General features: G+C 44.4%; 1 protein-coding gene across 2 annotated transcripts in view; it reads left to right on the top strand.

Annotated features, from left to right (window-relative positions):
* The window catches only part of Ano2 (anoctamin 2), a 330,046-nt gene that overhangs the window by 43,882 nt on the left and 259,466 nt on the right, over positions 1-26,698 (top strand). For both annotated transcript variants that reach the window (XM_038319710.1, XM_038319711.1), the window contains exon 3: positions 16,758-16,856. In XM_038319710.1, coding sequence (XP_038175638.1) covers positions 16,758-16,856 — 99 coding nt within the window. The remainder of the gene's footprint in view (positions 1-16,757; positions 16,857-26,698) is intronic.

Here is a 26,698-nt window from a genome sequence, read left to right as displayed (position 1 = left end):
GGTGTTTTGGCACATCTATGCTTATGCAATGATAAACTTGACATCTGAATATCATAAGTCCATTCTTCTAATTACGTTTATAATCCAGTGTGTATAACCCAGTGGGTTTTTTTTTTTTTTTGGCATTGTCAGAAAGTTGTGATAGGCCATGGACCTTCACCATTTCTTCTGTCTCTCCTCTCCTGGGACCTCAAGGTTCGGTACTAGTCACTGTATTAGGAGTGCCGCTGCTGAAGGCCGTGTCACAGAAGAGCCAGGTAAACTCAGACATTCTGCAGATCTAGGCCTCAAAAAAGCATCCTCTTCCAGGGTGAAAAAAAAAATCATCCCTAGTCACTTAAGCTGCTCCCCTACTGAAAGGACCTGGGTTGATTGTGAGCTCCTAGACCTTGGATAAGGGAATGCACAGGACACAGAGCCTTCAGAGTGACACCAAGGCTGCTGGAGGCTCCTGGGTAGAGCCATGAAAACAGTTTGGCAAATCTATGGAGATGGAGCTAAAGGAGAAAGGGAGATGGATAGTCTGTCTCATTTCTCTTGGTCTGGTAACGTTGGCTGGCACTTTGGGGCTAGTTTTTGATAGCTTCTTTGATTCTATTGTCTGCAGGTCAAATACAAAGAGTTTAGACTATGGCCGATTTCCTTTTCCCTGTGGTCTCCACCACGTTCATGTAGCCTTCCTGAGCCTGCATGTGGAGACAGCTGAAGAATTCTGGAAAGGACGGACTCAGTTTCCTCAGGGCCACTGCCGGCCTTCATTGACTGTGTGTCAGAGGCCTGGATTCTTCTACCCTGGGGTGTAGTAAGGAGAGAGCCGCTTGGTTCTCGGTTGCCTGGTTAGCTTAAACCCGAAATTAATCACACAGTATATTAATTAAAACACTGCTTGACCTACTAGCTCTAGCTTCTTATTGGCTAACTCTTACATCTTAATTTAATCCATTTCTATTAATCTGTATATCACCACAAGGTCGTGGCCTACCAGCTAAGTTTCAGCACCTCTATCTCCAACAACGGATCCTTGGCATCTCTCTCTAACCCTGCCTCTGCCCCCTTCTTCCCAGCATTCAGCCTAGATTTCCCTGCCTACCTAAGTTCTGTCTAGCTATAGTCCAAAGCATTTTATTCATTAATGGTAATCACAGCCCACAGAGAGGACTCCCACATCACTGGGGACTTTTCTGAAACTCTCTATTGGTTCCATTTATCTCAGTGAACCGTTCTGCCTGTCTGTCCTGTCCTAGGCACCGAGTTCTTGGGTGATGAGGTCTTAGTGATGAGCAGGGCCAGGACCAAGTCTTTAAGGAGTTATTATTTTGTTTGATCCTTTAGAAAAGCCAGAGATATGAAACTAGAATAAACTTAATGTATTTATTCTGTTAGATCAACAAGTTTACCATCACCTACCAGGATAGACTCATAGTAAGTTGATTATTAAATAAAATATACCTTTTTTTTTGCTGTCTGACCCATGTAAATGCATGCTGCCACAATAACAAATGCATACAGCTATGGGACAGTAGGAAACGATTACACTTTTCCCTCAGCTGGGAGATACTCATCTCAAGTAGAATATTTGATCTTAAGTTTCAGAAGACAAGATTAACAAAAGGACTCCCAGATACAGAAGACACAGAGAACTGGAAATCCGAGCAGTTCCTGAAAGTCTCTGCCTGGGTCCCCTCTGGAGGCAGGAACCCTGTGGTTCATCATGTTTTATGAGTTTAGCAGAATGACTTGTTCTTAAGGCTGTGTGGCTGAGGCTTTAGGGTCTTGGTGGGGAGGCCTTCGGAGCTCAGCCCTGCTGTGTTGTGGGAAAGTGGTCAGCAGTACCCCCAGGGGCTGACGTTGCTTCTCAGCAAGGATGAGAAGTATGGCTAGCACCAGACATGTTCTGTATCACACACTGTCCTTAGTCTCTTCAGGCCTTGGCACTGTGTGTCTGTAGAGGTATGGAGATGATGCGGGCTGGCTTTTTCATGGCCCTCTTGAAAGGGGACATTGTGGCCCTGATCTGCAGGGAACATTCTCTGTAGGAGCATCTTCATCCTTTAGGCTCTATGAGGGGGATTATTCAGCCCTGCTGGCTCCCCACTTACTTTTCTTGTCTATAGTACTGAAGTAGTCTGAGTTTTAAAGAAAGTTTTTAGTATTTTGCTTACCTGAACTCTTAAACACGTTTCTGGGTGCTATGGTATTCAAGTATCTACAAAGGGAGTCATACTTTTACATAGGAGCCATCAGCAGTGGCCCAAGACAGCTGTTAGATTCTTCACCTCCAAGGCCAGTGAGCCCTTTTAAAAGTTCTCTGAACATCAAGCAGCCTTATTTTCTTGACTACTTTTTAATATGACTATTGATGATAATGTTTTCTGCTGGATGGGATCGGGTGCCTGGGGAGACAAGCGCAGTCTCTGAGAAGCCCCATGTGTTTGGAGGCTCGCTGCCATGCTACATACACAAGTGCCCCGCCAGTTCTCCATCAGTTCTCCTGCTATTTGACCTTTGACCTTGGGCCCTGAGTAGCCTCTGGGTAGTGTTATGGTCTAAATAAGGAGCAAATAGACAACAAGTACTTATTTGGGGATGTGTTAATTCAGGAATACCATGTGTGTACAAAGCATCGTTCCAGAATTGTGGGCCTGGAGATAAAGACGTCAGATAGTCTTTTGATCCATGAGGGGCTGGAGAGAAGAATTCTATGTTATGTTATGATATTGCTCAGATTATATCAATGTCCATTTTTACATTAAGAAAAACAATTTATTTTTAAATTCATTTTTGTATTGTGTAGTAATTTACTTGCCCCATTATGTGTAGGCACCTGTTGAGGACAGAAGAGGGGATCAGATTTCTGGGAACTGGAGTTACAGGCACTTGTGAGCCAGCTGATGTGGGTGCTGGGAACCGAAACTGGGCCCTCTAACTGCTAGACCATCTCTCCAGCCCGCAGCCTTTATTTCCAACCTGGAGGTTGGATTCGAGGAGGAACACAGTAAGGGACAGAGCTAAGTCTTTGTTCTTGGAGTTGGAGAGCCAAGAGTCAGACATGGGCAGGTGCTCCTATCTCCAGCTGTTACCACAGATGAGCGGTGAGCCATCAGGCTGGCAGTGCCCACTCCGAGAGTTCAGAAAGGCTTCCTGCAGAGGACGGACTAGAAGGAGTTGTTGGGAACCAGCCTCAGAGAGTGCCAAATGACCCTCTTGGAAGGGTCTAGGCAGAGCTCAGCTATGCACTGTGTATCCTGCCTGTATTCTCAGCTCCGTGCTCCTCAGCCTCCACTTCTTCCATACCCCTGGCTCCTGGTCTCTCATTTGCCACCTGCTTTCCACCAGACTCCAGACCTCCTCATCCCAGCCTCTCCCCAGCTTCCCGTCCCTTCCACCGTCCACGCTCCTGCTTATTCCCTGCAGTTGGAGTCGCTTGCATTCTTCTGCATTGAATCTCATTTTGTTATTTCCTGTCCCATATTTTCTAAACTCCCCAGGTCCCTTCTCATTTATTTCCCCATCCTCTCTGGTGCTGTTTGCAGCGCTGCCCAGTTTGTTATCATCTGCAGATTTAATTAGTGTGGTTGATGACCCCTCTCTTCCAGACCGGAGGCTAAGGGGAGGGATGGGTGGGTCCAGGCAGGGCAGGCTCTGTAGCGTATGTGCACAGGGTCACGGCTGTGGAAGAGCCTGTTTTGGCTGTGCGAAGGGGACATGTTCCAAACTAGGCTCTCACCTCATATAAGGGGAAAATGCCCCGGGAGCCAGAATTTTCTGGGAAAAGAGAGAGGATGCTGGAAACTGGATTGCACAAACCCCTGAATTCACTTAGTTGTCATACTGTTGAGCAATGTTAGGTGCCAGGCAGTTTGCTAAGCACCCTCCTTGTATCACGGAGGATCTCCACAAGCTCTCTGCAAGGCCACCATGATGCCTGGTTTAGTATTTTTCTGTTTTACCCAAAGGGAAGCTAAGATACGGAAGAATTATGTGACCCTCTCATGGTCAAAGGGAAGCAGGAGGAGAATGGTGTTTTTAGTGGGGCCTCTTTGTCTCTTCCTTTACTATATCCTAGTTCTTGCTTGAAATCTAGAACTTTCTATGCTAATGGTTTCTTTCCACAGCACTCCAGGTCACCAGACCCTCAAAATGATTCTGTGATTTTTTTTTTATCATAGTGACCTATTCTTCCTGAGTGTCTGTGAGCAGTTCCAGAATATCAGATTCAAGATCTGCATGTTAGCTGCTTCAATGGTTTGTGTTCCTAAATCAATTTAAATTTCACATGAATGACTTGGCACTGATGAGACAGTTGTGAGCTCCTGCAGTTATACCAGGCCTGGTAGATCTGCAGGGTGTCACAGTGGTCTTCAATGTGAGCTCCCTAGCCTTGGGGCACCAGGTCTTAGTGGAACATCATGTATTCCAGGAAGGGTACTTTTTCCTTGTGAGTTACATCCCAGGACACCAAAACATATGTGGCAGGTGTCCCTGTCATTATTCTGTAAGTGTCAGTAATTTACAGTCATTGCGACAATTAAAAGTCATCTATTTCTAAAAGTGATGGTATGATGCCTTTAGTATGCATGACAAACAAACGTGGCATTCCTTGAAGGGCCCACAGGGAGCCGAATAGTTAGAGTTTTGCCCCTCCAAGACTCAGGCAGAAATATTATTAAAATTATTGGGTTAAAGAAACAGTTCTTGAGCTGAATATATCTTTCACAAGATTTCTAGAAGGTTTTTAAGTTTCCTTATCGATGTTTTCTGTCTACTCAGCTTCTACCCATAAGGCTGTTGTTATGAAGGATTAGTGACTGGAGAAGGAAAAGATGCCTGTCTTGTCTCTTGAGACCCAGGTGCAGGTCACAACCTGACTTCAAGTCACACAGGAAACTTGTTCCATTATTCAATTAAATCATAGTCTAGACAAATCTGAGAACAGATGCTCAGGTGCTGTCCACCACTGCATTTTTGGTCACGTTAGAGAAGGGGCAGACATTCCTAAATTGGAGAAAGAAGGAAGGCATTCCCTCAAGGATCCTTTAACAGGGGACTCCCTCATTACTCTATCTTATTGATGATATAAAGAGTCTGGGGATTGTATAAAATTGACGCATCAAGATCGCTATTGTTAGTCTCATGTAGAGCAAACACAGTGGATAGTACAATCATCACAGCCCGTGTCTCAGCCCTCTGGGTCCCCAGACACTCTTCAGATAGGCTAGTTTCCACATGCTGTCCAATTCTTGTGTCCTCTCTCCTCCTGCTTTATGGCTTCTATTCTAGCCATACCCTTCTATGCAAACCCAATCATAAAGTAGTCAAAGAATAACTAAAATGCTCATAACACTGTTTTTGGACCCTCCGTTAAAAAAGCCTCAGCTATACTTCGGTAAAAGTAACTCTCTATGGCATAAGCAGCAAAGAGAATCTATAAGCTCACATACACAGGGAGCCTGCAAGCCTAGAGGTCTCACAGGGCTTGGCGTGACAGCTCAAATCACACCTGTCTCCCCAAAACATTCTCTAACTTTCTGATAATTTCTCCGCTAGCCTTTCTGTGCAACTTACTTCATCTTCCATATTACGAGCCCTTGGCTGGCCCAGGCCTTCTTTCTATGCAGTGGGTGCCTTGGTACTACTTTCCCTGTAATCTGACAGAAAGAGAAAACGACTTTCCTCAGAAACCTTGCCCAGTGTGTTCTCAAATCTTATTGGTTTTGGTTGTGTTACAAAGTGTATTTATACACCAATAATTGTGGCCAGGGGATTGAATATGTTCATTTTCACTAAATGAACCTGTATCTGGTGCTATTTAGTTGTACTGGAAATGTCAGTCAAAGAGAACCAGACATTCAGCTAGCCAACCAGCCAATCAACCACCAATGAACAAAATGGCACCCTTAAAAATTAGAACCAAAAACCCAAAGTCACAAAACGAAATATAATACCACAGAAATACAAGAAGATATTTTTAAAAAAAATCTGGCAGCTCTTGATGGATGGAAGGGAAGACAACAGAGAGTTGAGCGTTCCCTAGTTACCCCGCACGCCCCTTTTCAACACTCACTCCAGCCTTGGTGCTGGTCCCCTGCCCTATGCCCTCACTATCATTTATGTGGTTTCCAAGGAGGTGAAGAGTGGACGTGGAGGACATGGTGGCTTTTATTTCTTTTGGTTTACCCTGGACTCTTAAAGCCGCTCTGAGCATTCGTAAGATGCGATACACACTTGCTGAATTGAAGTATTTGGGGATGGTTGACTCATAGGAAAATAGTGAAGATATCCCTTAGTCAGGGCTAAGAGATGACTGGGATGCATCTTTAGGAGAGTTGGTGATAATAAGATTTTATAGAAGTATATGATGACGGAGAAAAGCATCGTAACCTAAGAATCATGTCAAGGTTGCATTGGGTATGAAATTAGGGATAGGAATACTTTAGGGGTTATACGACCAGCTTTTCAGTACCAGAAAGATGCTTCTCTCTCTGAATGGGATATTTTCCACATTGGTCAAAGGAATGGAGGCCAGAAAAACTGCATGCTCTCTCTCACATGTGGATCCTAGATTTTAACATTTCAATGTTTGCGAAGAAGGGGGCATGAGAGTAAGTACATGCTATGGAATAGGTGTGAGATTTGAGAGGAGAAGGAGGGCTGTTAAGAAGAGTGGGGGGTCACCAGGACAATTGTTTGAAGGTTATACCTTACCCACCCTCTTCCTCTTCCCCTCTGCTTCCTCTGTAGGATGCAACCAGACTCTGCCATGTGCTCCTGCCTTCGTGAATCTCACTCCTGCATCTTATCCTCCCTACCACAGTAGACACAGTGACCCAAATGTAACTAGTGTACCAATGTCTCAATATTTGATAGTGCTTACCTTAGTGGCATCTACTGGTGATCTGCAGGATGGCTTTGCAGTTTATTGTCCAATCTGGAACCATTTTGAGAATGTTCTAGTATTAAATTAGGTTGGATGAGGCGGGAGAATCAATCGGAACTAGCATAAACCAACCAGAAATTACTGGTCATTTGTCGTTTGAGTATCTAGCTCTTTGCCCCCTACTATCTATGTGTGTTCCATCACCTGGGTAGTGTTGTGTTCCAGGAGTCCTGGTAGGAATGACAGGAAGGTGATCACTTTGTTGAGAGTTTGGAGTCTATAATATCAAACTCCACTTTCTGGATGTCAGTTGTCCAAAAATACTTTTGTTGACAGATGAGAAAAGACATCAGGCATCTTTTTTTCCCCTCATGATTTGCCTATGACTTTTACTCTTCTGCTTGGGAATGGTCATATGTGCCTGAGGCCCAGTCCATAGGCTACTGGTTTTCCTTGGATTTGGAAGAGACTCTATACTTTCTTCTAGCATACTTAAGAATTCTGGACTCTCTCTGTTGATAGGAATTCTATCTCTAGCTACCAGATTCTTATGGAATATTTTACAAACTGCTCAAATAAGCCTTCCATCTGATTTTTCACTCTTACTTGGGTGGAACAATCTAGAATGGCTATAACCTCAGTGGGTTTAGTTGTAGTTTCCCTCATGTTGAGATTCCCACATAGGTCAAAGGCAAGTGTCTGTGACTCAGGGTTACAAGCATAAACTCTACACTCTGGCTACCAGGCATGCTCTTAACTTTAATCTTAAAAGTCTCATTATATGCACACTTTTATATAATATGCCTTATAGTTTATAAAATACTTAGATATTGATAATCTCATTTGAGCCGGTGCTAGTGTGGCATTATTATTGACTTTTGAAGATTGATTAATTAAAATGAATATCTAACTATAATACTATATTACAAGAAACAATTATTTTCAATGAAAGGAAAAAAGTAAAATATCTAATTAAATGATTATATAATATAAATGGCATTTTCTTGATGAGCAGGGATGTTGAGGATTTTTAAAGTAGTTATTAACCACTTAGTCTTCTTTTCTTGAGACCTGTCTGTTCATTTTATTAGCCCATTTGTCGATGGGCGGTTTTGTTTCCTTCATGTTGAATTTTTGCAGTTCCTTGCAAATTCTGGATACTAGCCTCCCATCTGAAGCACTGTGGGTAAAGATTCCTTCTGCTGTGAGTTTCTTTTTCTCTATGACTGTCCACTGCCTGTAGCCCCTCCCCCATGTGTGTTGATTCTTCGGAATAACCCTGTGCTGTTGGAGTTTAGGAAGCTCTTGCCCACTTCAGCATCTTGAAGAACGTGCCTCTGCTTCCTCTGTCAGTTTCTGTCTCAGATTTAGACTCAGTTCTTTGATCCACTTTGAATTGATTTTTGTACAAGGTGAAAGATATGGATCTAATTTCATTCTTCTGCAGGTGGATATCTTTTAGTCAGCACTATTTGTTGAGTAGCCTATCTTTTTCCCCCACCATATGTTTTTGCTACCTTTGTCAAAATCTGGGTGGCTCTATCTCTGTTGGTTTAAAATTTTTTTTAAGAGAAAGGAATATAATGTTTTAATAAAATATCTTTAAAATAAAGAAGGAGTTCATGGCATTATTTTACATCTTTTTGTGTATTAGCTCTCTTAAGTTACAACTGGTATATTCCTAACTGCCCAAATGTAATAAATAGGTTGTATTCTGATAAATTCCCACACCTTGAAAACAATCACCAAACAATGGACGTGTCTATCACTAACAGTTCTACATTTCTGCCTTTACTCGCTTCCTTTCTTATAGTCACATGGCATTCTAATATTACAATTATTCAAACATCGCCTCTTAATTTCAACCATGGAAGCTTGTCAAAAATGATGTGGTTGATGAGTGGCAGATAGGGCCCAATCCTCAGGTCCTAGTACTCCCATGAGCCTTCCCTCCCAGCCTTCCCTTGAACTGTTTCTACATGATGATAACTATCCTTCATTTCTTCCAGATGTGTGCTTTCTGAAGCAGAATGCAACTCTTGGTACAGTAGAGGCTCTGTCATCTGGTCCCCGGGGTTGAAGCCCTTGGTACGGTAGAGGCTCTGACATCTGCTCTGTAGGTTCCCTCAACGTTTTGTCTTCTTCTAGGCTTTGAGTAGTGCTTCCTGTCTGGGGTGCACTGATAAGTCCTCCAGAATGGAGACTCTGTGACAAGTTGAGGTCACTCCTGAGTTCCTGCCCCTTTAGGTGCCCAGAAATATAACAAAAGTGATTCAGATTTCAGATCCTTAGGTCTCTCCTTGGTTGCCTTCAAACTTAATTTTGGGACTAGGTAAAGACTTTTACATAACAAAGGCCATGCTGTTGGTCTTTTATGGGTTTGGGGCAGGATTTGGTGGGCATTTGGATCTGCCTTCTGCTTTTGATGATCACTGACCTTCCTTACCCAGGCCTGCAAAAAGTCAAAGTTGGAGAGATGTCCCTGGTTGTCACCCAGAAACTCACAGGAGAGCAAGGTCTCATTTTTCCCTATCTAACCATGGAATTCTTCCCTTACTTAATATCAATCATAGTGTCTCTGGGAGGTCCCCACTCCTAGGCTGGAAGTTTTTTTTTTTTTTGGTTTTTGGAGACAGGGTTTCTCTGTAGACCAGGCTGGTCTCGAACTCACAGAGATCCGCCTGCCTCTGCCTCCCGAGTGCTGGGATTAAAGGTGTGTACCACCACCGCCCGGCGAGGCTGGAAGTTTGTGAGAGCTACAATGAAGTTGGTTATGGCAAGAACATTTAGACGGTGGGGACCTCTTGCGGAGCGTGTCCTTTTTGTTTGTTTGTTTTTGTTTTTGTTCTTGTTCTTTTGAGACAGGGTTTCTTAGTAGCTATGGAGCCAGTTCTGGAACTAGCTCTGTAGACCACGCTGGCCCCAAGCTCACAGAGATCTGCCCCTCCCCTCCAGTGCTTGGATAAAAGGTGTGTGCCACCACCAATTGGTGTGGAGTATGTCTTAAGTGGATCTTGCTCTAGTGTTGGAAGTGAGTTGTCCTAGTTTATAGTCCACTTCTAAATTTGGTCCCTGGGGACTCTCTCATCCTCACCGTGGAGCCATGGACCTTTGGTCCCTGCTGATCCCAGTTCACCTGGGTTGGTGATCTTAGCGGAGTCTAGAGAGCCTGACCCACCCTGTCCCCCTTTGTTGCTTCCACGTTCCTCTCCCCGCCCATGCTCTGGCAGCTCCGTTCATGGGTCGTGATGTACTGCAGCTGATGTTCTCGGCTCACAGAAGGGCCTGGGACCAGAGTATGTGGAGGCCTCTGGGGTCAGCACTGGGCTGGTTTGGCAGGACTGTGGGGAAGGAGTCTCATGGAGTATCAGTTTCCAGTGTTTGGCTGGAGTTGCATCCCATTCGCTCTTGTCTCTCTAGAGGGGGGACGTGGTCTTGGGAAGCCACATGCAATCTTTGGATAACAACAAGAAGACATAAACAATCGGTATACTCTCACCAGGAGTCTGCAGAAGCAGCCAGGAAGCTGGAGAGAGGTGGCTGGGGTGGGGGCGAGTCTACCTTAGTTTAAAACCCTGTTCTTCTACCTTCAGAGACTAATATCTTGAGGGGAAGGGCTCAGGATGGCCTGAGCTGATGGGTAATGTGGAAAGACCCCAGTGCCAGGAAACATGAACTTCTACCCTGGTTTTGCTCCTACCTAGCTGTATCTAAACTCAACCAATTCAGTCTATGTGGCTTAATGTCTTTAGTTGCTCCTGAGGGAATATTTGTCAGGGATCTTTGGAGGTGTCTCTGACTCCAGAGTTCTATGGCCACATGGATTCTCTCTGCTGCAATGCCTGTGTTTATGTTTCAATAGCAGGCTCCTGGGTACAGAGCTAGCAGCATGGCTATGTTGAATAGCACCATGACCATCTAAGGTTTGACATGTAAGCATACCCCAAACTTGTACATTATGAGGCTCCTTTATTTTTTTAGGGTATCCCCGATTCTTCTACTTAATGCTGCAATGTACTTATTAGCTCATGAGGCAGTGTGCCACCGATATATACAATTTCAGTTCAGTTTAGATTGGGCTTTGTGAGTACTGGGGTAGGTGCCAGTGCTTCTAGGAGAAGAGACAGAGATCTACATATGCAATGGGCACCAGAGGTTCTCAGGAATGGAAAAGCCCCCCAGGGTTCTTACAGGGCTCAAGAGCAGGTGGAGGTTTGAATGACTATTTGCTGACATTAGAGAAACATTCAGGAAATATATGTAAGAGCAATTGAATTATCTCGCCCAAACAAGTAGATTTGGACTGTGTTGGCCAAAGGACACCAATTACTTTCTGGGCTGTGGTTGCCTGTTTTTGAGAGTAGTCACAGGACTAAAATACGACAATCTACATTTATGGATAGTGAAACCAAAGAAAATATTTGATGAGCATTTGCTATATGCCAGGCACAATGGTGGCTTTGAGAAAAGAGCAATCAGTATGATGTATTCTTTGTCTCCATGAAGCTGTTGTTCTAGACCAAAGGGCAGCACTTAACACTGTGATGACTGCAGTGGTGGGTGCGGAACTATGAAGGAAGCGGGCTGAGTTTTACAGGCCAAAGCAAGAGACCAAACGTAATCCAGGGCCACAGGAACAGCTCCTGGGGCAGAGGTGCTCAAGCTGAGCTGCACAAAGGAGTTGACTGGGCCTTAAGGAGTTAACTTAGAGGCGAGAAGACTGAGCACAAGGAACTTCTGAGATGGGAAGATGGCTGGATGTTGAAGCTCTGAGGTGGAAGTTGGGTGGAACAGTTGGACACCAGTGAACAGGGCTGTGCGGTAGAAAGGGGAGGAGGAGGAAGCCTGGTACCTTAGATTAGGACTCCTTTAACTTTCTTCACCAGTGACCCCTTTTAACCCAAGAAATTTTATGTGACCTTAAATACACAGGTATATGAAATAGATGTATAAATCACATCATAGATTTATTTTAAAATAGTTTGTTGATCTGCCTATCTATCTATCATCTATCTATCTATTAGTTTTATCATTCATTAAAGACAAAAGCAAGTTTACATACTAATGAGATGGATATGATTGTTCATTTTACATAAAATATTAAATCTCTGGTGCATATTTGATACTGAAGGGCATAGAAAAATATCTTCAACATTTTTCAGTATTTTGGTTTTATAGTCATTGATGTTGAGAACTTTACTTCATATATATATATATGGTATAAAATAACAGAAGTAAATTTAAGATCATTTTAAGAATTACTGGAAACTCTGTCTTGATCCCAAGTCAAAATTCAGTTAATGGTTTGTAAATGAAGCTCAACTCAGCCGTTTTTAAAATTATACATGCTAACAAAGTACAATATATAGATGTACTAATTTAATTCTTTATAGGCTGAGCGCAATATTAAAGTGTTTTGTTTTTCCATGATAAAACCATTCTGTTTATGTAAAAACAGAAAATTATGTATATAGAGAGAAAACACTTCTTCCCACAAACCAAACCAAGCCAACCAACCAACCCAGCAGCCAAACAGGAGTCTCCAGTCCCAGTGAAGTGACTTCAGAAACACCCATTGGCACTGTGTGGTGACACATGGCCCAAATGCACATGCTATGTGCTTGGAGCCAAGGCTTTGGTGAACTTTCGGGTACATCTTAGGTGAATATTGCCAGAAATATCTCAGTCTTATTACCTGCTTTATTTTGGATTAATTTTTGGCCGTTGTTCATTCAGAAACTTTTTACTATTGCACACAATTTTTTATTACTTCCACACTCAAGTCAAGCTACCCCCACATCCAGTCATGCCGCACCATGTGGGGTCCACAACCCACAGTGTGGAAAGTTGGGTTTTCCTTGCCTACTTTGTGAACCCAGCTCTTTGTTTTGTGCTTAGTTGTGGACACATTTGGGGAGCTAACTCACACAAGTTCAAAGAGACTGATAACCTTTGCTGGGAAGATTCCTTGCCTAGGGCTTCTTACACTGTCTCTTTCCTTTGCTGACAGCTGCATTCTGTGTTTCAGTGCATTTGACAGGATCCTTAATGCTAACTGTCTGGCTGGGTTTGGGGGATCCTCCAGACAAAACGTTTAGGTATAAAAACTCTTTTAGGGATGGGTAAGATGGGAAATGTCTTATCTTTATGTTAAATTTCATGTAAGGATCTGAAAGTAGTATGTTCGAACCCTGCTCTCAAATTCGGCAGATACTGTCTATCTTGAGTCTGTGAGTTCCTTTGTGGCACAAGGGATATCTTACAAACCCTGTAGATAATTTTTAAAGTACAAGGCCCAACAGAAACAAGATTTCTGATTCACAATTTTAATCTAACAGAAACCAGTTTTCCCCCAGTGATGATGCACTATTTTATGTAATGCTATGCTAAGGGCCTGAGGAATATAAAAGAAGAACTGGATGCAGTCTTGCAGCTAAGAAGCAGGCTTGCTATATGAATGAAGCCTGGTAAAACTGATGTTCATGGAACATTCTCCAAAAAGACACCCTAGAAGAGACTTTATCTCAAATCCTCAATGTTCTAAACTGTTATTAATTCTTTTTTTTTGGTTGTTGAGAAACTGATGCTAACTTGCTTAAGTAACTTACTGGCCCAGGTTCCCACAGCTGTAAAAATCTGTAAAATCTGGGTTCAAGTCTTTGTCTGTTGGAATCAAAAGCTCCAAGTTCCTCCTATTTTTCTACACTGCCTCCAAAGAACCCAAGTTCCCAAAGAGAACAGAACAGATAGTGCCTGGGACCAGAGAACAGGAAACATCTTTTTGTTATTGTGTTTTAGCTTACAGCCTGTTAACCTCCAATTTTAGATCCTTGTGTGTTAGTAAGGCAGAGGTTGGCCCATGGTTTCCATGTTTTTCTTTAGAAGATGCAATGAGGTACACTTCACATCAGCTTGCATCAGCCCGGGTGCTCTTCTTTTATGGGAAGGTAACATTTTGTGCCATGAAAAGATCATGACAACTGGTTGTTCACTCCGCAAAACCATATCTCAGCTTTGACTTTCATTTCAAGCAAGTCTTATTTACAGACAATGGAAAGGCAGAATACTTTGCTGCAGAAAATTAACATCTCCAGTGAGAAGCAGTCTTGTCTCGGTTGGCATAAGATTGGGCTGCCATGGGTAGAGCCTCTAAAATCGTAATGGCCAAACAAGGTAGTATTTTGTCTTTCCCATAAAGATGCAGGGGGCAGCCCTAGACCCAGATTCTCTCTTATTTTTTTTTTTTTTTTTTGATGTTGCTGGTCTGGACTTTGACCTCAAGGTCTGAGTTATAAGGCCGTATCCAGGCAACAGAGATGGAGGGGAAGAAGATGAAGAGTCAAAGGTACCTATTGTCTTTGAAGAAGGTTGCTGGAAGCTGCTTCGTAACACATTCATCATGTTGGCCAGCAATTACCCAAATTCTGGGAACGCCTCGCTGCAAAGCACATATAGTCTTGATCCTAGAGGACCATCTGCTCGGTGAAAAATGAAGAAAATGAGAATGGCTGTCTGGGGACAGCGAGCAGTCTGCCACCACTGCCGTGGAATTTGGCCTCTGCTCCCCCAACCCTTTCTTAAACTTTGAACATCTGTACCCACTTAGTGGACATTTGGCATGAGCCCGAGACACAATGTCTCAATAAAGTTAAAAAGACATTTGTCTCAATTCAGAAATAAAGACAAAGCATAGGATATTAAAATTAATGATGTCCTGATTTCATCTAAGCGTGAGGGACGATGCTGCTTGTCACCTTTCATCGACAACATCTTTTCCGGGGCCACAAAAGAGAGCTGACGCTACAGAGGGCCACCTCACAGATGGTTCCTTTTCTTATTGTTGAATTTCACTGAGCAAAAGCTCAAGTTACCGTTAGCATTAGCAGCAAGTGATCGATGGCACTGTCTCGTCACCCTGGCTATTCCAACCAGAGGCAGGAAGTGGAAACCTGGGAGATTCTTACCGAAGGACACTCCCATAGCTGTGTCAGAACTGCGCTGCACGTGGGAGCTGGGGGGCGGAGTGTCCATCAGAGGGTGGTCACGAGATTCCTTATGTGCCTTCTGATTTGACTGTGTAGTGACTGGCAGGTGGTTTCAGTCAATAGCAATGCCTGTCTCTCTCTCCACTGAGTGGAGAGAAACCATCAAGGAGAGCAAACACTTCTGGGTTTTGAAAATTATTTTTTGTCACATGTAGTTCTTTTCATAACATTGGGTAAATAAATCACTTAAGTCTTCCTTGTTTGGTTTCCATGACTATTAAATAGAGACAATCATCACACCTGCCTTTCTGGCATATTCCTCCTTCTTCCGCCTTAAAGCTGGGGACCTTTCATTCCCGAAGTATTAGGTTCTGGAAGCCTGAATTACTGAAGGGGTGTGTGTGGGAGCGTGTGTATGTGTGTGTGTGTGTGTGTGTGTGTGTGTGCCAAAGTCATCATGTAAGAATAAGTATTCTTCCTTTGTATCATGAGAGCTCTAAAATATCTGTCTTCAGTTCAGAGACGTGTGAACACCTTCATAGTCAGAGAGGAAAGCAGCCCCTTGCACAGAGCTGCTGGTCTCCCTGGCACACTGGAAAGGCACTATCAAGGCTATGGGTTCATGACTTCCACTGTTATCTTTACCTCTAAACCAAGACTGTAGAGCACGGTTCCCTGTATATGAACCTGGGGAATGAATTTCAAAGGACACCCGCACATGCAGACTGCACACGGAGTCCCTGTCTTCTCAGCGTGACCCCGTGTTCCTTGCTTCACAAAGTGTGTTTGGTCAGGAAAACCCTCCTGTCCTCTACGGCGTGGGTGTCCAGGAGTGAATGGAAGCTGTCCCTACCCAGCATTTCTGGAGAGAAGGGCTAGAGCCTGGGTCTTAATCTACCTCGATAGCTTTATCCCAATACAGACGGTACATTTGCTGCCTCATCTGCTTCTTCATACCTTGGTACAAAGGTTCCATGTAGTTTCCAATAGTCATTTAATGAAGAAATCCACAACCAGCATGTTCATTTTCTCTCTGCACACAGTATTTGTGACTATTTTTTTTAAAAATTTATTTTAAAGGTATCACAAATAGTGGCATCTTTGCCAGGTTTTACTACTCAGTTTTCATCCTCTTTCATTCTTGGGGACAAAATTTGTTAGAATTTACTATCTGTGTTTTATTCAAAGATGAGGGTGAATCTCTGGGACAATTCTGACAAGTATTTATTTCAGACATGGTGACCACGGCCGAGTAGGTGGCTGACTTAGTCTCTTTCTCCAGTGTACATCACTGCACATCTGTTCCTTTGAGTGACATCCATGGGCAGTGTGATTGCTTGTCCTGGGATGCAGACTCACATTGTGCTCATGCTGGACCATGCATAGGGTTGATGGGTTGATATTATTCTGAGTGGGACATTTAAAGCACTTGCTCTTAGGTTTGGGCAGTCACTTGTGATCTGAGACAAGCACCCAGCACAATGGTAGAGGTGGAGCACAGATTTCATCAGTGAGCAATAAAGCCTGTGGCTGGAGACAAACTGAGAAGTTGGTGCCTTAAATGCCCACCAACCAACGGTTAATGCATTAGTGCAGTTTCTATGGAAATAGTAATTGTATAATTTTCAAATCTGTTTATAAAATTATTTTATTTCCCCTATGAAGCCAGCAGCCTCCGTAGACCATACTTTGGGAACATAGACACTCAGGAACCAGAGCATATCTGGAACAGAATAGATACATTGGGTACAGGCGTATGACATTGGCTCCAAAGGACATTTAAAAGGGACAAAAGTCCAAAACTGAAGGAACAAGAAGTCTGGGCTTCTAGACCTGGGAACTGAGAATTTTCTCTGTATTCTTACAAGTGTTTCTTTTCCCTTTGTATCTTGCAGAGCAAAAGCCAGGGATCTGTCTTTGTCCGGATCCACGCCCCATGGCAGGTGCTGGCCAGGGAAGCAGAATTCTTGAAGATCAAAGTCCCCACCAAGAAAGTATGCACTTGTTTCTCCTGGATTCTGGGCCTCCTGAGGGCTGGATGCATGCGGATGATTTGGGAACTGGGCCATGTGGATGTGGCTTTCATGGAGTTGAAGGCAAACTTGTCTCCCCAGGGATCCTCTAAATATGTGGCCAGGAGGTGGGTGGGACAGAGAAGAGCTGGTGTCCTTCTATCTGTCTGCCTGTCTGTCTGTCAGACTTCCACCTGGGCCGTGCTGTCTGGAAAGCCAAACATCTCTTCTTTCTTTATTTTTTCTGTTGCACCTCCTTTTCTGTTGCTCCCAAAGTTCTAGACCCATCAGGCATTTCTCTGTGGTGAACCTGGCATTGGGATCAGGCCACAAGCTGTGCTAAGCCAGGGGTGTGGGGGAGAAAACAGCACCAAAGATGCTATGGGCATACTATTGTGGTCGAAGTGGTGGCTTTTGCTCTTCCAGAAGTTAGGGGGTTCTTTACCATATGAGCGGACTGAAACCATGTAGGCGATGTTTTCACAGGCTCGGTGCCAGTGTCTCACCTGGAGATCGCAATTTGCTCGGTTGGTATGGAATGAGGCTCGGGAACCAGTGCTGTGGAAAAGTCATTCCCTGGAGGTTGAGCTGTGTGGGCTGGGTGCCTCACAGCGTAGATGGTGTGGGAGGTAGTTTTCAATTAGAACAGCGTATGCACAATTTAAAAATCTCCCCAGTGAATTCTTTACCTCTCCTCGTGTCTCTTTGTACAACAAAATTCAGCACAACAGCTCCCCGGAGAATTATTTGTTCCCAAACTTTCCGTTCTTTTTTCCTCAGGCGTTTTAGGGAAAGGAGTGGGGCTGAGCTTTGAGCATCTTTGACATACTTGGTGGTTGTGTTAACCCTGAGTGGTGCACTATGGGTAAGACCTCCCGTTTGTTGCTGTCTCTGCCTCACATGGTGTTGTGTCACAGATAGTGACTTACCTTTGCACAGGTCCTGATTCTCACTCTAACACCCACTTCTACCTCCATGTCAGGAGCGGAACTCCTGCATCTGCTGCCTCTTGGTGCTGCCATCCCTGCCTCCCCATCTCACCCTCAGTATTGACAATATCCTTAGAGTGATGAGCACCAACTTACATTGTGAACTGTGCTAACAATATAATAGCTGTGCACAGTCTTCACTGCCGACAGGTCTACTGCCTGTCAAAATCATGCATTTAACGCTAGCATGTGTCTGAGCCATCAGAAATTCTCCAGAAACAGGAGTAGAATCTGTAGATTTTGTTCTTATGATTTATTAAACTGGAGCAACAAACATCCATTGAATAATAAGCAAACACGGAGATGAAGATCACATATAAGTTTTTTGATAAAAAACAAATTTAGAGGAGTCACATGTTTGAAATAGTCACCCTATTTTATTATTTGCTTATTTTACTTATACACTTACTTGGGACACTGAGAATCTCTCTGTGTAGTCCAGGCTGGTCTCAGTCTTGCATGCCTCCTGTCTCAGCTGCCTAAGTGCTAAGACTATAGTTGTGCCTCTGCCTCCCTAGTGCTGGGATTAAAGGTGTGTGCCACTACCGCCCAGCTATGGCTATGTTCTTGATCCTCTGATTTAGTTTGCTTATTTCTAATCCTATTGTTACGAATCCATGTGCCATCTCTGTTCCGGGATGCCACGCTTCCCAGCCAATGTATGATAGGTCTCTTAGCAATACAACACATGTCTCAATCTTTTAGTCTTTCTGGTAGGATCCTAACTTGCCCAACCCTCTTCACCTCTCTTCAGCTTTCTCCAATCCATTCTTGTCTCTTCTTTGGTTCATTTGAACAGCTGGTGTTTTTTTCATCCCATTCTACCTGTGTCATGGTCTCTATTTCCATCTCTGCTATCTGGTCTTTGGGAAGAAGGTGAGCAAATCTCTACTATCCATTCCCGAGTTGCGGGAGAGTCTGTTGTGGCAAGCGTCGTAGCAAGGAAGCTAGCGGTGTTAGAGAACTGTATGCCGCTCTCTGCATCCCCAGTGTACTGCTTGGCTTTCTTCTTGGCTCTCCTCCCAGTCTCCCTTCTCCCTCACGCCTTCTGTCCACCATCCACCTTGCTCTCTCTTCCTCTGTTCTTTGCGTCATCAACCACTCCTGACACCGCTTGTGTTGCTGACTCCTCATGCCCAGGCATCCTCCTGCTCACCTTGCTTTCTATCTCTTGTCTCTACTTCATCGTTCCCCAGCTTTGTAGGGTAGCTCTTCATCAGTGATAAGCCTGTCTCCTGAGCTGCAGCTCCCATACATTAGCCATTTGGAACTCATCGTGTGCTGCACAGTTAGGGCTTGAGTTCATAAATGAGTTGACCTGGACGAGCAATCTTATAAGCATTCATCTTGAGGCTTCTTCCCTTTCCATGGTGACAGCACAAGGCATTAGACATTATGTTAGATAAGTCCCAAGAACAGGCATGGAGCCTGGGCTTTCTACTCATTTGTTGTGATTTGAGAGTGTTGCTTCTTCTTCAGGGCCTTTGCTTCCCCGCCTATGATTCAGACATAATCTTACCCACCGTAATTTCTTAGCAGGTGATTTTAAGAACCTGGCTCTTAATGGGTGGTGTGGAAATGGAAGAGTTTGTTGTTGAGTCCATTTCTTGAACTATTTTTTCTGAGTGTTCTCAATTCCTGGTATACCCAATCAGCTTCCTTCCTAATCTGACATTCAGTCAGCATGGATGCAGTTCCTGGTGTATGAAGTCTTCGGAGAGCCCTGAGGCCACAGAGCAGCCCAGGCCCTTGGGAGCTGTGGACATGGTCCAGGGCAACAGGAAGCATGTACCTACCCAAACCGAAGGCAGCCATCGGAGGCTGAGTACATTGTAGGAAATTGGCAGAGCACAGCTCTGCCTGGAAAGTTGGGGGTTGGGGGTCTGCGTGAGGCTGTGACCACTCCTTCAGGCTCTGCAGGGACCAGAAAACACTTTCCCTAACCCTGGGTCCCAGACTCCACACAGGTGGAAGGTTCTGGCATCCTTCTGTGTGCTCAGCCACATGGCCCCTGCTGTTCTCCATATTCATAGCATTCGGGGGCCTTGTAGTTGGCCTCACAGGGGGTCGTATAAGCAGGGAGGAGGCTATAACTTGTGCTGGGTAGGATACATGTGTTTGCAAAAATTAATCAGAGACTGTGATCCCAGGACTGGGGGTAGATTCAACCCACTTCCTGCAGTGACAGAGGGCTGTGGATTAGGGAGGATAAGACAGGGCTGTCTGTGGAGGGCCAGCACGACTCTTTTTAAAACTGGCTTTGGAAAAGCGACTAAAATGAGAATAATCCACACTAGCAGAGAGTCACAGCCTGTAGGTGGTGGGAACGTGAGGCATGGTTTAGTTAGGGTCAGTTGAGCATCTTCCGGGTCGGCGATGGCTTGGATCATAACCCAGTCAGGTCCAGAGGGACCAGAAAGATGTGGAGGAAGTCATGAAGTTGAGATCTCAAACCTGCACAGATCCAGTGTAATGTGTCCAGGGCCTCAGAGTCCTGAGCACAGATATTAACTGGGAGGGGGAATCTTGCAAGGAAGCATTTGTTTTCCAAAAACAACAACAGAAGGGCCTGCGTTTTGTGAGGGACACTCCACAGGCACACCCAGGAGGGAGTAGGAAGGCTGGTCTCTGGTCCTGAACGGTCTAGGGAGATTCAAGATGGGTGACTTGGGGGCAGATGTTATAGCCCTTCTGCTTACTATGAAGATGATCTTTCTAGATCAGGGTCCACATCTATGCTCCTCACCTCCACTTGCTTGTGAGCAATACTCCCTTCCTCAGCCCAAGCCTCCATTCACATTTCCCAAGCCTCCAGCAGAGACAAGGCTGGGGAATAGGTGGTGTGTGTGTGTGTGTGTGTGTGTGTGTGTGTGTGTGGTAGTATCACTTTTGCCTGACCCATCAGCACTTCAGTCGTTGTTGCTAAGTCAATTGTCTGGTATTAATGGTACCATTTGCTACCCCCAGGATCCCAGATAGACATCAGGTTAAGTGTCCTTTGCAGGTAAAGAGATACTGTTTGAACAGGCCACACCTTTTTTTTTAGCAAAGCAAGGTTAGAGATCATTACGTCTTGCAAACGTGAATCGCACCGCAGTGGAGGACTGGTGTGGGGATCAGCAAGTGTCTGAAAACGCCTGGCACAGGGCTGCATGGCTCCCACAGTAACTGCCGTCACTGAGGCTGCGGCTGCTGCATGTTCACAGCCATGCGTGTCAGGCTGCACAGTTGGCCCTGGGTTCGGTTGTTCTTCTCTGTTCCTTCCCTTTCTTCCCCCTTCACGGCCAGCATCAGCAGCACTGGGGGACATGGACCTAGTCCATCCACTCACCTAGGCAGCCAGCAGCCCGGACGCAGCGTCTGTGGAGACGCAAGAGCAGATGGCCGTTAGACTGTGGACTGGGAGGGGGATACTGTTTCCAAGGAGCAGGGTGAAGCAACATGATGGTTCTGTGTGTGGGGATCTGCCTGCCTTGATTGGGGAGGCTTGTGGGAAGATGGTTAGACTTGCCATTCAGCAGGGCGAGCGGGGGGGGGGGGGAGCCCATTCCAGGGGGAAGCAGCCATGGGACAGGTGTAACAAGGGAAGGCCTGAGCTCTATGCTAGGCTCTGTCTCAGGCTTGCATCTATTGTCTTCTTCTCAAAATGAAGTCTGAGTTGGAGACTATAAAGAAAAGACCCCAAATGGATCATTTTATGAAAAGAGATAAAAAAGGCCTGGACAGTCTGCGGCGAGTAGGGAAATGAAGGAGAAATAAAGATGATAAAAACCCAAAGTAAAGGTGACAGATGCAAGTCAGACAGAATTTCATGCCGAGCCTCCTGGTAGGCAGAGCAACAGGAACTGTGGCTCCTGGCAGCTGCAGGAATAAACTGATTTGTGGATGTGGGAAGGACAAACTCTTTTCTTTTACAAAGTACAACTTTCTTTAAAGGTGCTCAACAACATAGATGAGATTAGGTTTCAGTTCCAAGTTTACATATAAAGCTAGAATATTTTTTAAAGACTTTTTTTGTTTGTTTTTCGCGACAAGGTTTCTTTGTGTAACAAGCAGTTCTAGCTATTCTGGAACTAGCTCTTGTATACCAGGATGGCCTCGAACTCACAGAGATCCACCTGCCTCTGCCTCCTGAGTGCTGGGATTAAAGGTGTGTGCCATCACTGCCTGACTAAAAAAGACTTTCATACACTAAACATTTTAAAATTATGGTTTAGGCCGGGAGGTGGTGGCGCATGCCTTTAATACCAGCACTTGGGAGGCAGAGGCAGGTGGATCTCTAAGTTCGAGGCCAGCCTGGTCTACAAGAGCTAGTTCCAGGACAGGCTCTAGAAACTACAGGGAAACCCTGTCTCTAAAAACCAAAAAAATTATATTTTATGTATGTGTGTGCACGTGTGTGTGTGTGTGTTTGTGTGTATGTGTGTGTGTGTGTGTGTGTGCGCGCACATGTGAATCTGTGGAGGCCAGAAGAGGGTGTCAGGTCCCCTGGTGTTGGAGTTGCAGGTGTTTGTGAGTTATCCAACATGGATGCTGGGAACTGAGCTTAGGTCACCTAGAAGAGTATCAAGCACTCTTAACTGCTGAACCATCTCTCTATAGCTCTCGGCATAATCTTTTATTTTTAAGAAAACATAATATTTTTATTACTTCTTTGAGAATTTCAACAATGTATGTCTTTGTTACTGTTCTGTTGCTATGAAGAGGCACTGTGGCCAAGGCAACTCTTATAAAGACAGCATTTAATTAGGGGCTTGCTTCCAGCTTCAGGGGCTCACTCTGATCATCATGGTGGAAAGCATTGGAGCAGCAGCTTCAAGCTTGGCAGTCCACAGACAGCAGGAGGATGGTCAGGTGGACACACCTCCCCCCAGCTTGCAATGGGCTTTTAAAAACCTCAAAGCCCCCTCCCAATGACACACTTCCCTCAATAAGGCCACACCTATTCCAACAAGCCAACACCTCCTAATCCTTCTAATCCTTTCAAACAGTTCCACTCTGGTGAGGAAGCTTTCAAATACATGAGCCTATGGGGCCCATTCTCATTCAAATCACCTCAATGTATTTTGATCAGTTTCACACCTCTCACTCCTAGTCCTGACTTCTCCAGAATTCACTCCCTTCTATCCACCTCCTCAACTTTGTGTGCCCCTCCTCTTTTAAAATATCCTATCCAGTCCAGCTTGTGCTTCCCATACACTTATGCATTAATTCAATTAGCTTCCTGGGGGCCACATCCTTCAAAAAAACTGACTTTTCCTCCCTTCAAAGCCATCAGCCATCCACAGTTCCTCAATCAGTGGTGAAGCCTTGTCAATGCCCCTTCCCATGTTGACTGGCTTGACCATGAGCGAACCACAGGTAACCACAGCTGCGGCCGTGGGTTCATGAGAGCAGTGGCTCTGTCATGTGCAGAAGACTCTGTTCCTCTCCACTCCTTTCTGATATTTGGCTCTTAGAATAATTTCCCCCTCTTCTGCTATGCTCTCTGAACCTTCTTCATATGGGGGTGTATGTGGGGTGATGTAGCTATCCCTAGGATGATCTTTATGGGGACATTTCTTATACTGATTTTAGATAAAATCGGAGGATTTAATGTTAAAAATATAGCTCAGGGAAGGGCTGTACTGCAAAATAATTTATACAAATTTTCTGATGAGCTAATGACTCAAAGATAAAGGTTAGATAGTCGGAGATGCAATTGACCCCAACAGAGCCCATATTTTGATTCATGTTTATAAAACAGCACTTATTAAAGGATGATCCCTCCCCCTTTCCCTAACAGAGATCACATAAATTCCATCATCATTTCATGATAAGTGTGAGAAAAGAAAACTAAACTGACATAATCCCAATTAAAAACCAAAGAAGCCTGACATTTTAATTATCCTTAGTAGCCCCCTAGAAGGAAAGCATTGATTGCATTAGGCTTTGTAGATTTTTGGGAATTGTCCTTGAGTACTTGTCATTGCCTCTCAAGGGCCCTGGTTTGGCTAGCTGACTTCTCAAAGTCTTCAGGGTGTGTCCAGTCCTTCTCCCAACTCATGGTCTCTGTCCTGCTTCAGAGACCATGCTTGTCTGGCAACATACAGTCTCTTCTTTCTCAGATATTCAGGTATGAGTGTTAGTGGGGGCTCTCTAGTAAAACAAGGGGAGAGAGAGGAGGAGGGGGTACACTATAAGGCAGTTATAAAGGCTGTGGAGACCCAAGATCTACAGTCAATGAGTTGGATACCCTGGAGACAATTGTGGAGCTTGATCCTGAAAATCAGGAAAATACAAGGCATAAATATCAACCTGAAAGTTGGCATTGTAAAGACCACAAAAATGGGCATTCAGTCCAACTGAAAAAGAAGAAAATGATTGAAAACTTAGTTTAAAGCACTCAGGCAGCAGGAACCCCTTCATCTGTGGGAGAGTCTCCCTTTCTGATCTCTTCAGACCACATTAGGGAGGGCAGTCTACTATGTATACTCCGTCTACTGAATCAAATCCTCATCACATCCCCGAGGGTTTCTCAAATTTATGTCCACAATACTGACTAAATGTCTGAATACCCATATATTGTGGGACAATTGTTTTACCCTGTAAAGATTTGTTTCTTGTACTTGTTTAACAAAATGCTGATTGGCCAGTAGCCAGGCAGGATGTATAGGTGGGATGACCAGGCAGAAGTACAGGTGGGACAATGAGAACAGGAGAATTCTGGGAAGAGGGAAGCTCAGTCTGCTTGCTGAAAAAGGTACCAAGCCACGTGGCTAACACAGACAAGAATTATGGACTAATGTAAGTTATAAGAGTTAATAAGAAGCCTGAGCTAATAGGCCAAGCAGTTTATAATTAATGTAGGCCTCTGTGTGTTTATTTGGAGCTAAACAGATGTGAGACCTGGTGGGACAGAAACCTCAGTCAACACCCATATACTAGTCCAGTTGGCACCTGAAATGAACTATCCTAAGACCTGTATTTTAAATCCCTTTGGAGTTAGATCTTTGCAACGGAGTGAATACTAGGATAGAAAACATGTGCCGAAGTCCTGGCTTTGGACTATGTGAATATGGGCCACTTGGAAAATGGGTCTCTGTGGATGTTATTAACCAAAGATCTTAGGAAAAGATCACTCTGGATCTAGTGTAAGCCCTAAGTCCAATGTGATTAGGAGAGAAAGGCACAAGGAGATTTGGCACAGAGGTCCTCAGGGGCTAGGGCTACAAGAGAGCCAGGGAACACCTGGGGACATAGGAAGCTGGAGGGGTATGGAAAACCTTTCCCTTGGTGCCATTATGGTGGACATAGCCCCTGACCCTTTCATTTCAGTCTTGTGACCTTTGTAACTCTAGGAGAACAATATCAGTTTGTGACAGTCTGTGATGGCAGTCCTTTAAAGTGAACACATCCCTTCTGGCAGGAAGCAGGAAACGAATGGCTCGGGACAGGGGCCTTTGGTATCTTTTGCTTTGCTTACCAAGAATCTACTTGGCAGCGTCTGAACCTTCTTCACTGCCACCTGCCTTTGAGTCTGGAATGGACAGCTCTTTATCTATGGATCTTCCTATTTGAACTTGGCATGCCTGTGGTCACTTCTCTACATTCCGTTGCTGTCAGATGAGTCAGGAGGTTCTGACAGGGATAACAGAAAGGACCCAGCGTGGGTACCATCAAGAAGAGATGCTTATTTAATTTAACATTCATTTTCTGTTCTTACATTTCCAAAGACAACCACCAAGTCGATAAAGTAAAAGCCTGTGCCTTGGCAAGAGGCATTTCCAGATAAAGACATTTGTGTAATTTAAAGTCCATTCAACTCTTCTAAATGCTGCACTTGACTTTGAGAAGAAACATTTCTGAGGCCACTTTGAACAATACCAATCAAGATGAAGGACCTTCAAATCAAGACGTAGTTATGTACTACATGAACAAATGCTTGAACCAATTGAATCTGAAATGATAAAATTGGCCCGTGCATTGGACCAGTTGATTAAAGCCTATGTGTATTATTCTGCATAACTTCACAGTATGAGTTGGGTAAGTTCTCACTTTAGCCCCATCTTATAGGTGAGGAAACTGGGTCTTAGTGAGGTTAATAAACTTATCCAAGGTCTCATAGCTTGGAGGAGAGACCCAAAGAATTAAGACCATGTCCATGTGACTCCAAAGCCATTCGACTATTCTCTTACTTTACTGAAAGAAAAACCATCAAACTCTCCCCTAAACAAACTAACAAAACAAGACTGCCATTGGATCAGACTGTGTTGTGTAGTCTGGAAGTGCACTTTTCAAGGTTTATTGTGTAGAACAATATTCTTGGGTTTTTAATGAAACATGTCTGTGATCTAACATAGTCAAGAAGCATTCATTGTTGCATCTTATCTGGTTTATTTTGGGTGTTCTTGTGAGATTCCCCACAGTGGGAGTGGAAGTCTCTGACTCTTTTGCCTGCTCTTGGATCTCTTTCCCTTCTACTGGGTTGCTTCTACCCAGCTTTGATATGAGGGTTTGTGCCTAGTCTTGCAGCTTGTTAAGCCATATTGGTTGATATCCCTCGGAGGCCTGCTCTTTTAGGGGAAGAAACAGAGAGCGAGCGGATCTGGGGAGAGGAAAGGTTAGGGAATCACTAGGAGGGATGGAGGGAGGGGAACTGTGGTCAGGAAGTAATATGTAAGAGAAGAATAAAAATATTCTAAACAATGATAGGAGTGTTGCAGGAAGGAAAGTGGCTCCATTAGGTTCCACATTCTTTTGCTGTGGAAGCCCTGCTAACACCCCAAACAGTGCTGTATAGAGTCCCCAAGGAGAGCTTCATCCAAGATGCTGTGGTCCTGGGTGGAAAAGGCA

Source organism: Arvicola amphibius, chromosome 2, assembly GCF_903992535.2.
Source record: "Arvicola amphibius chromosome 2, mArvAmp1.2, whole genome shotgun sequence".
NCBI lineage: Eukaryota > Metazoa > Chordata > Mammalia > Rodentia > Cricetidae > Arvicola > Arvicola amphibius.
The sequence above is the reverse complement of the archived record's forward strand: the minus strand, read 5'-3'. Positions and strand labels throughout refer to the sequence as shown.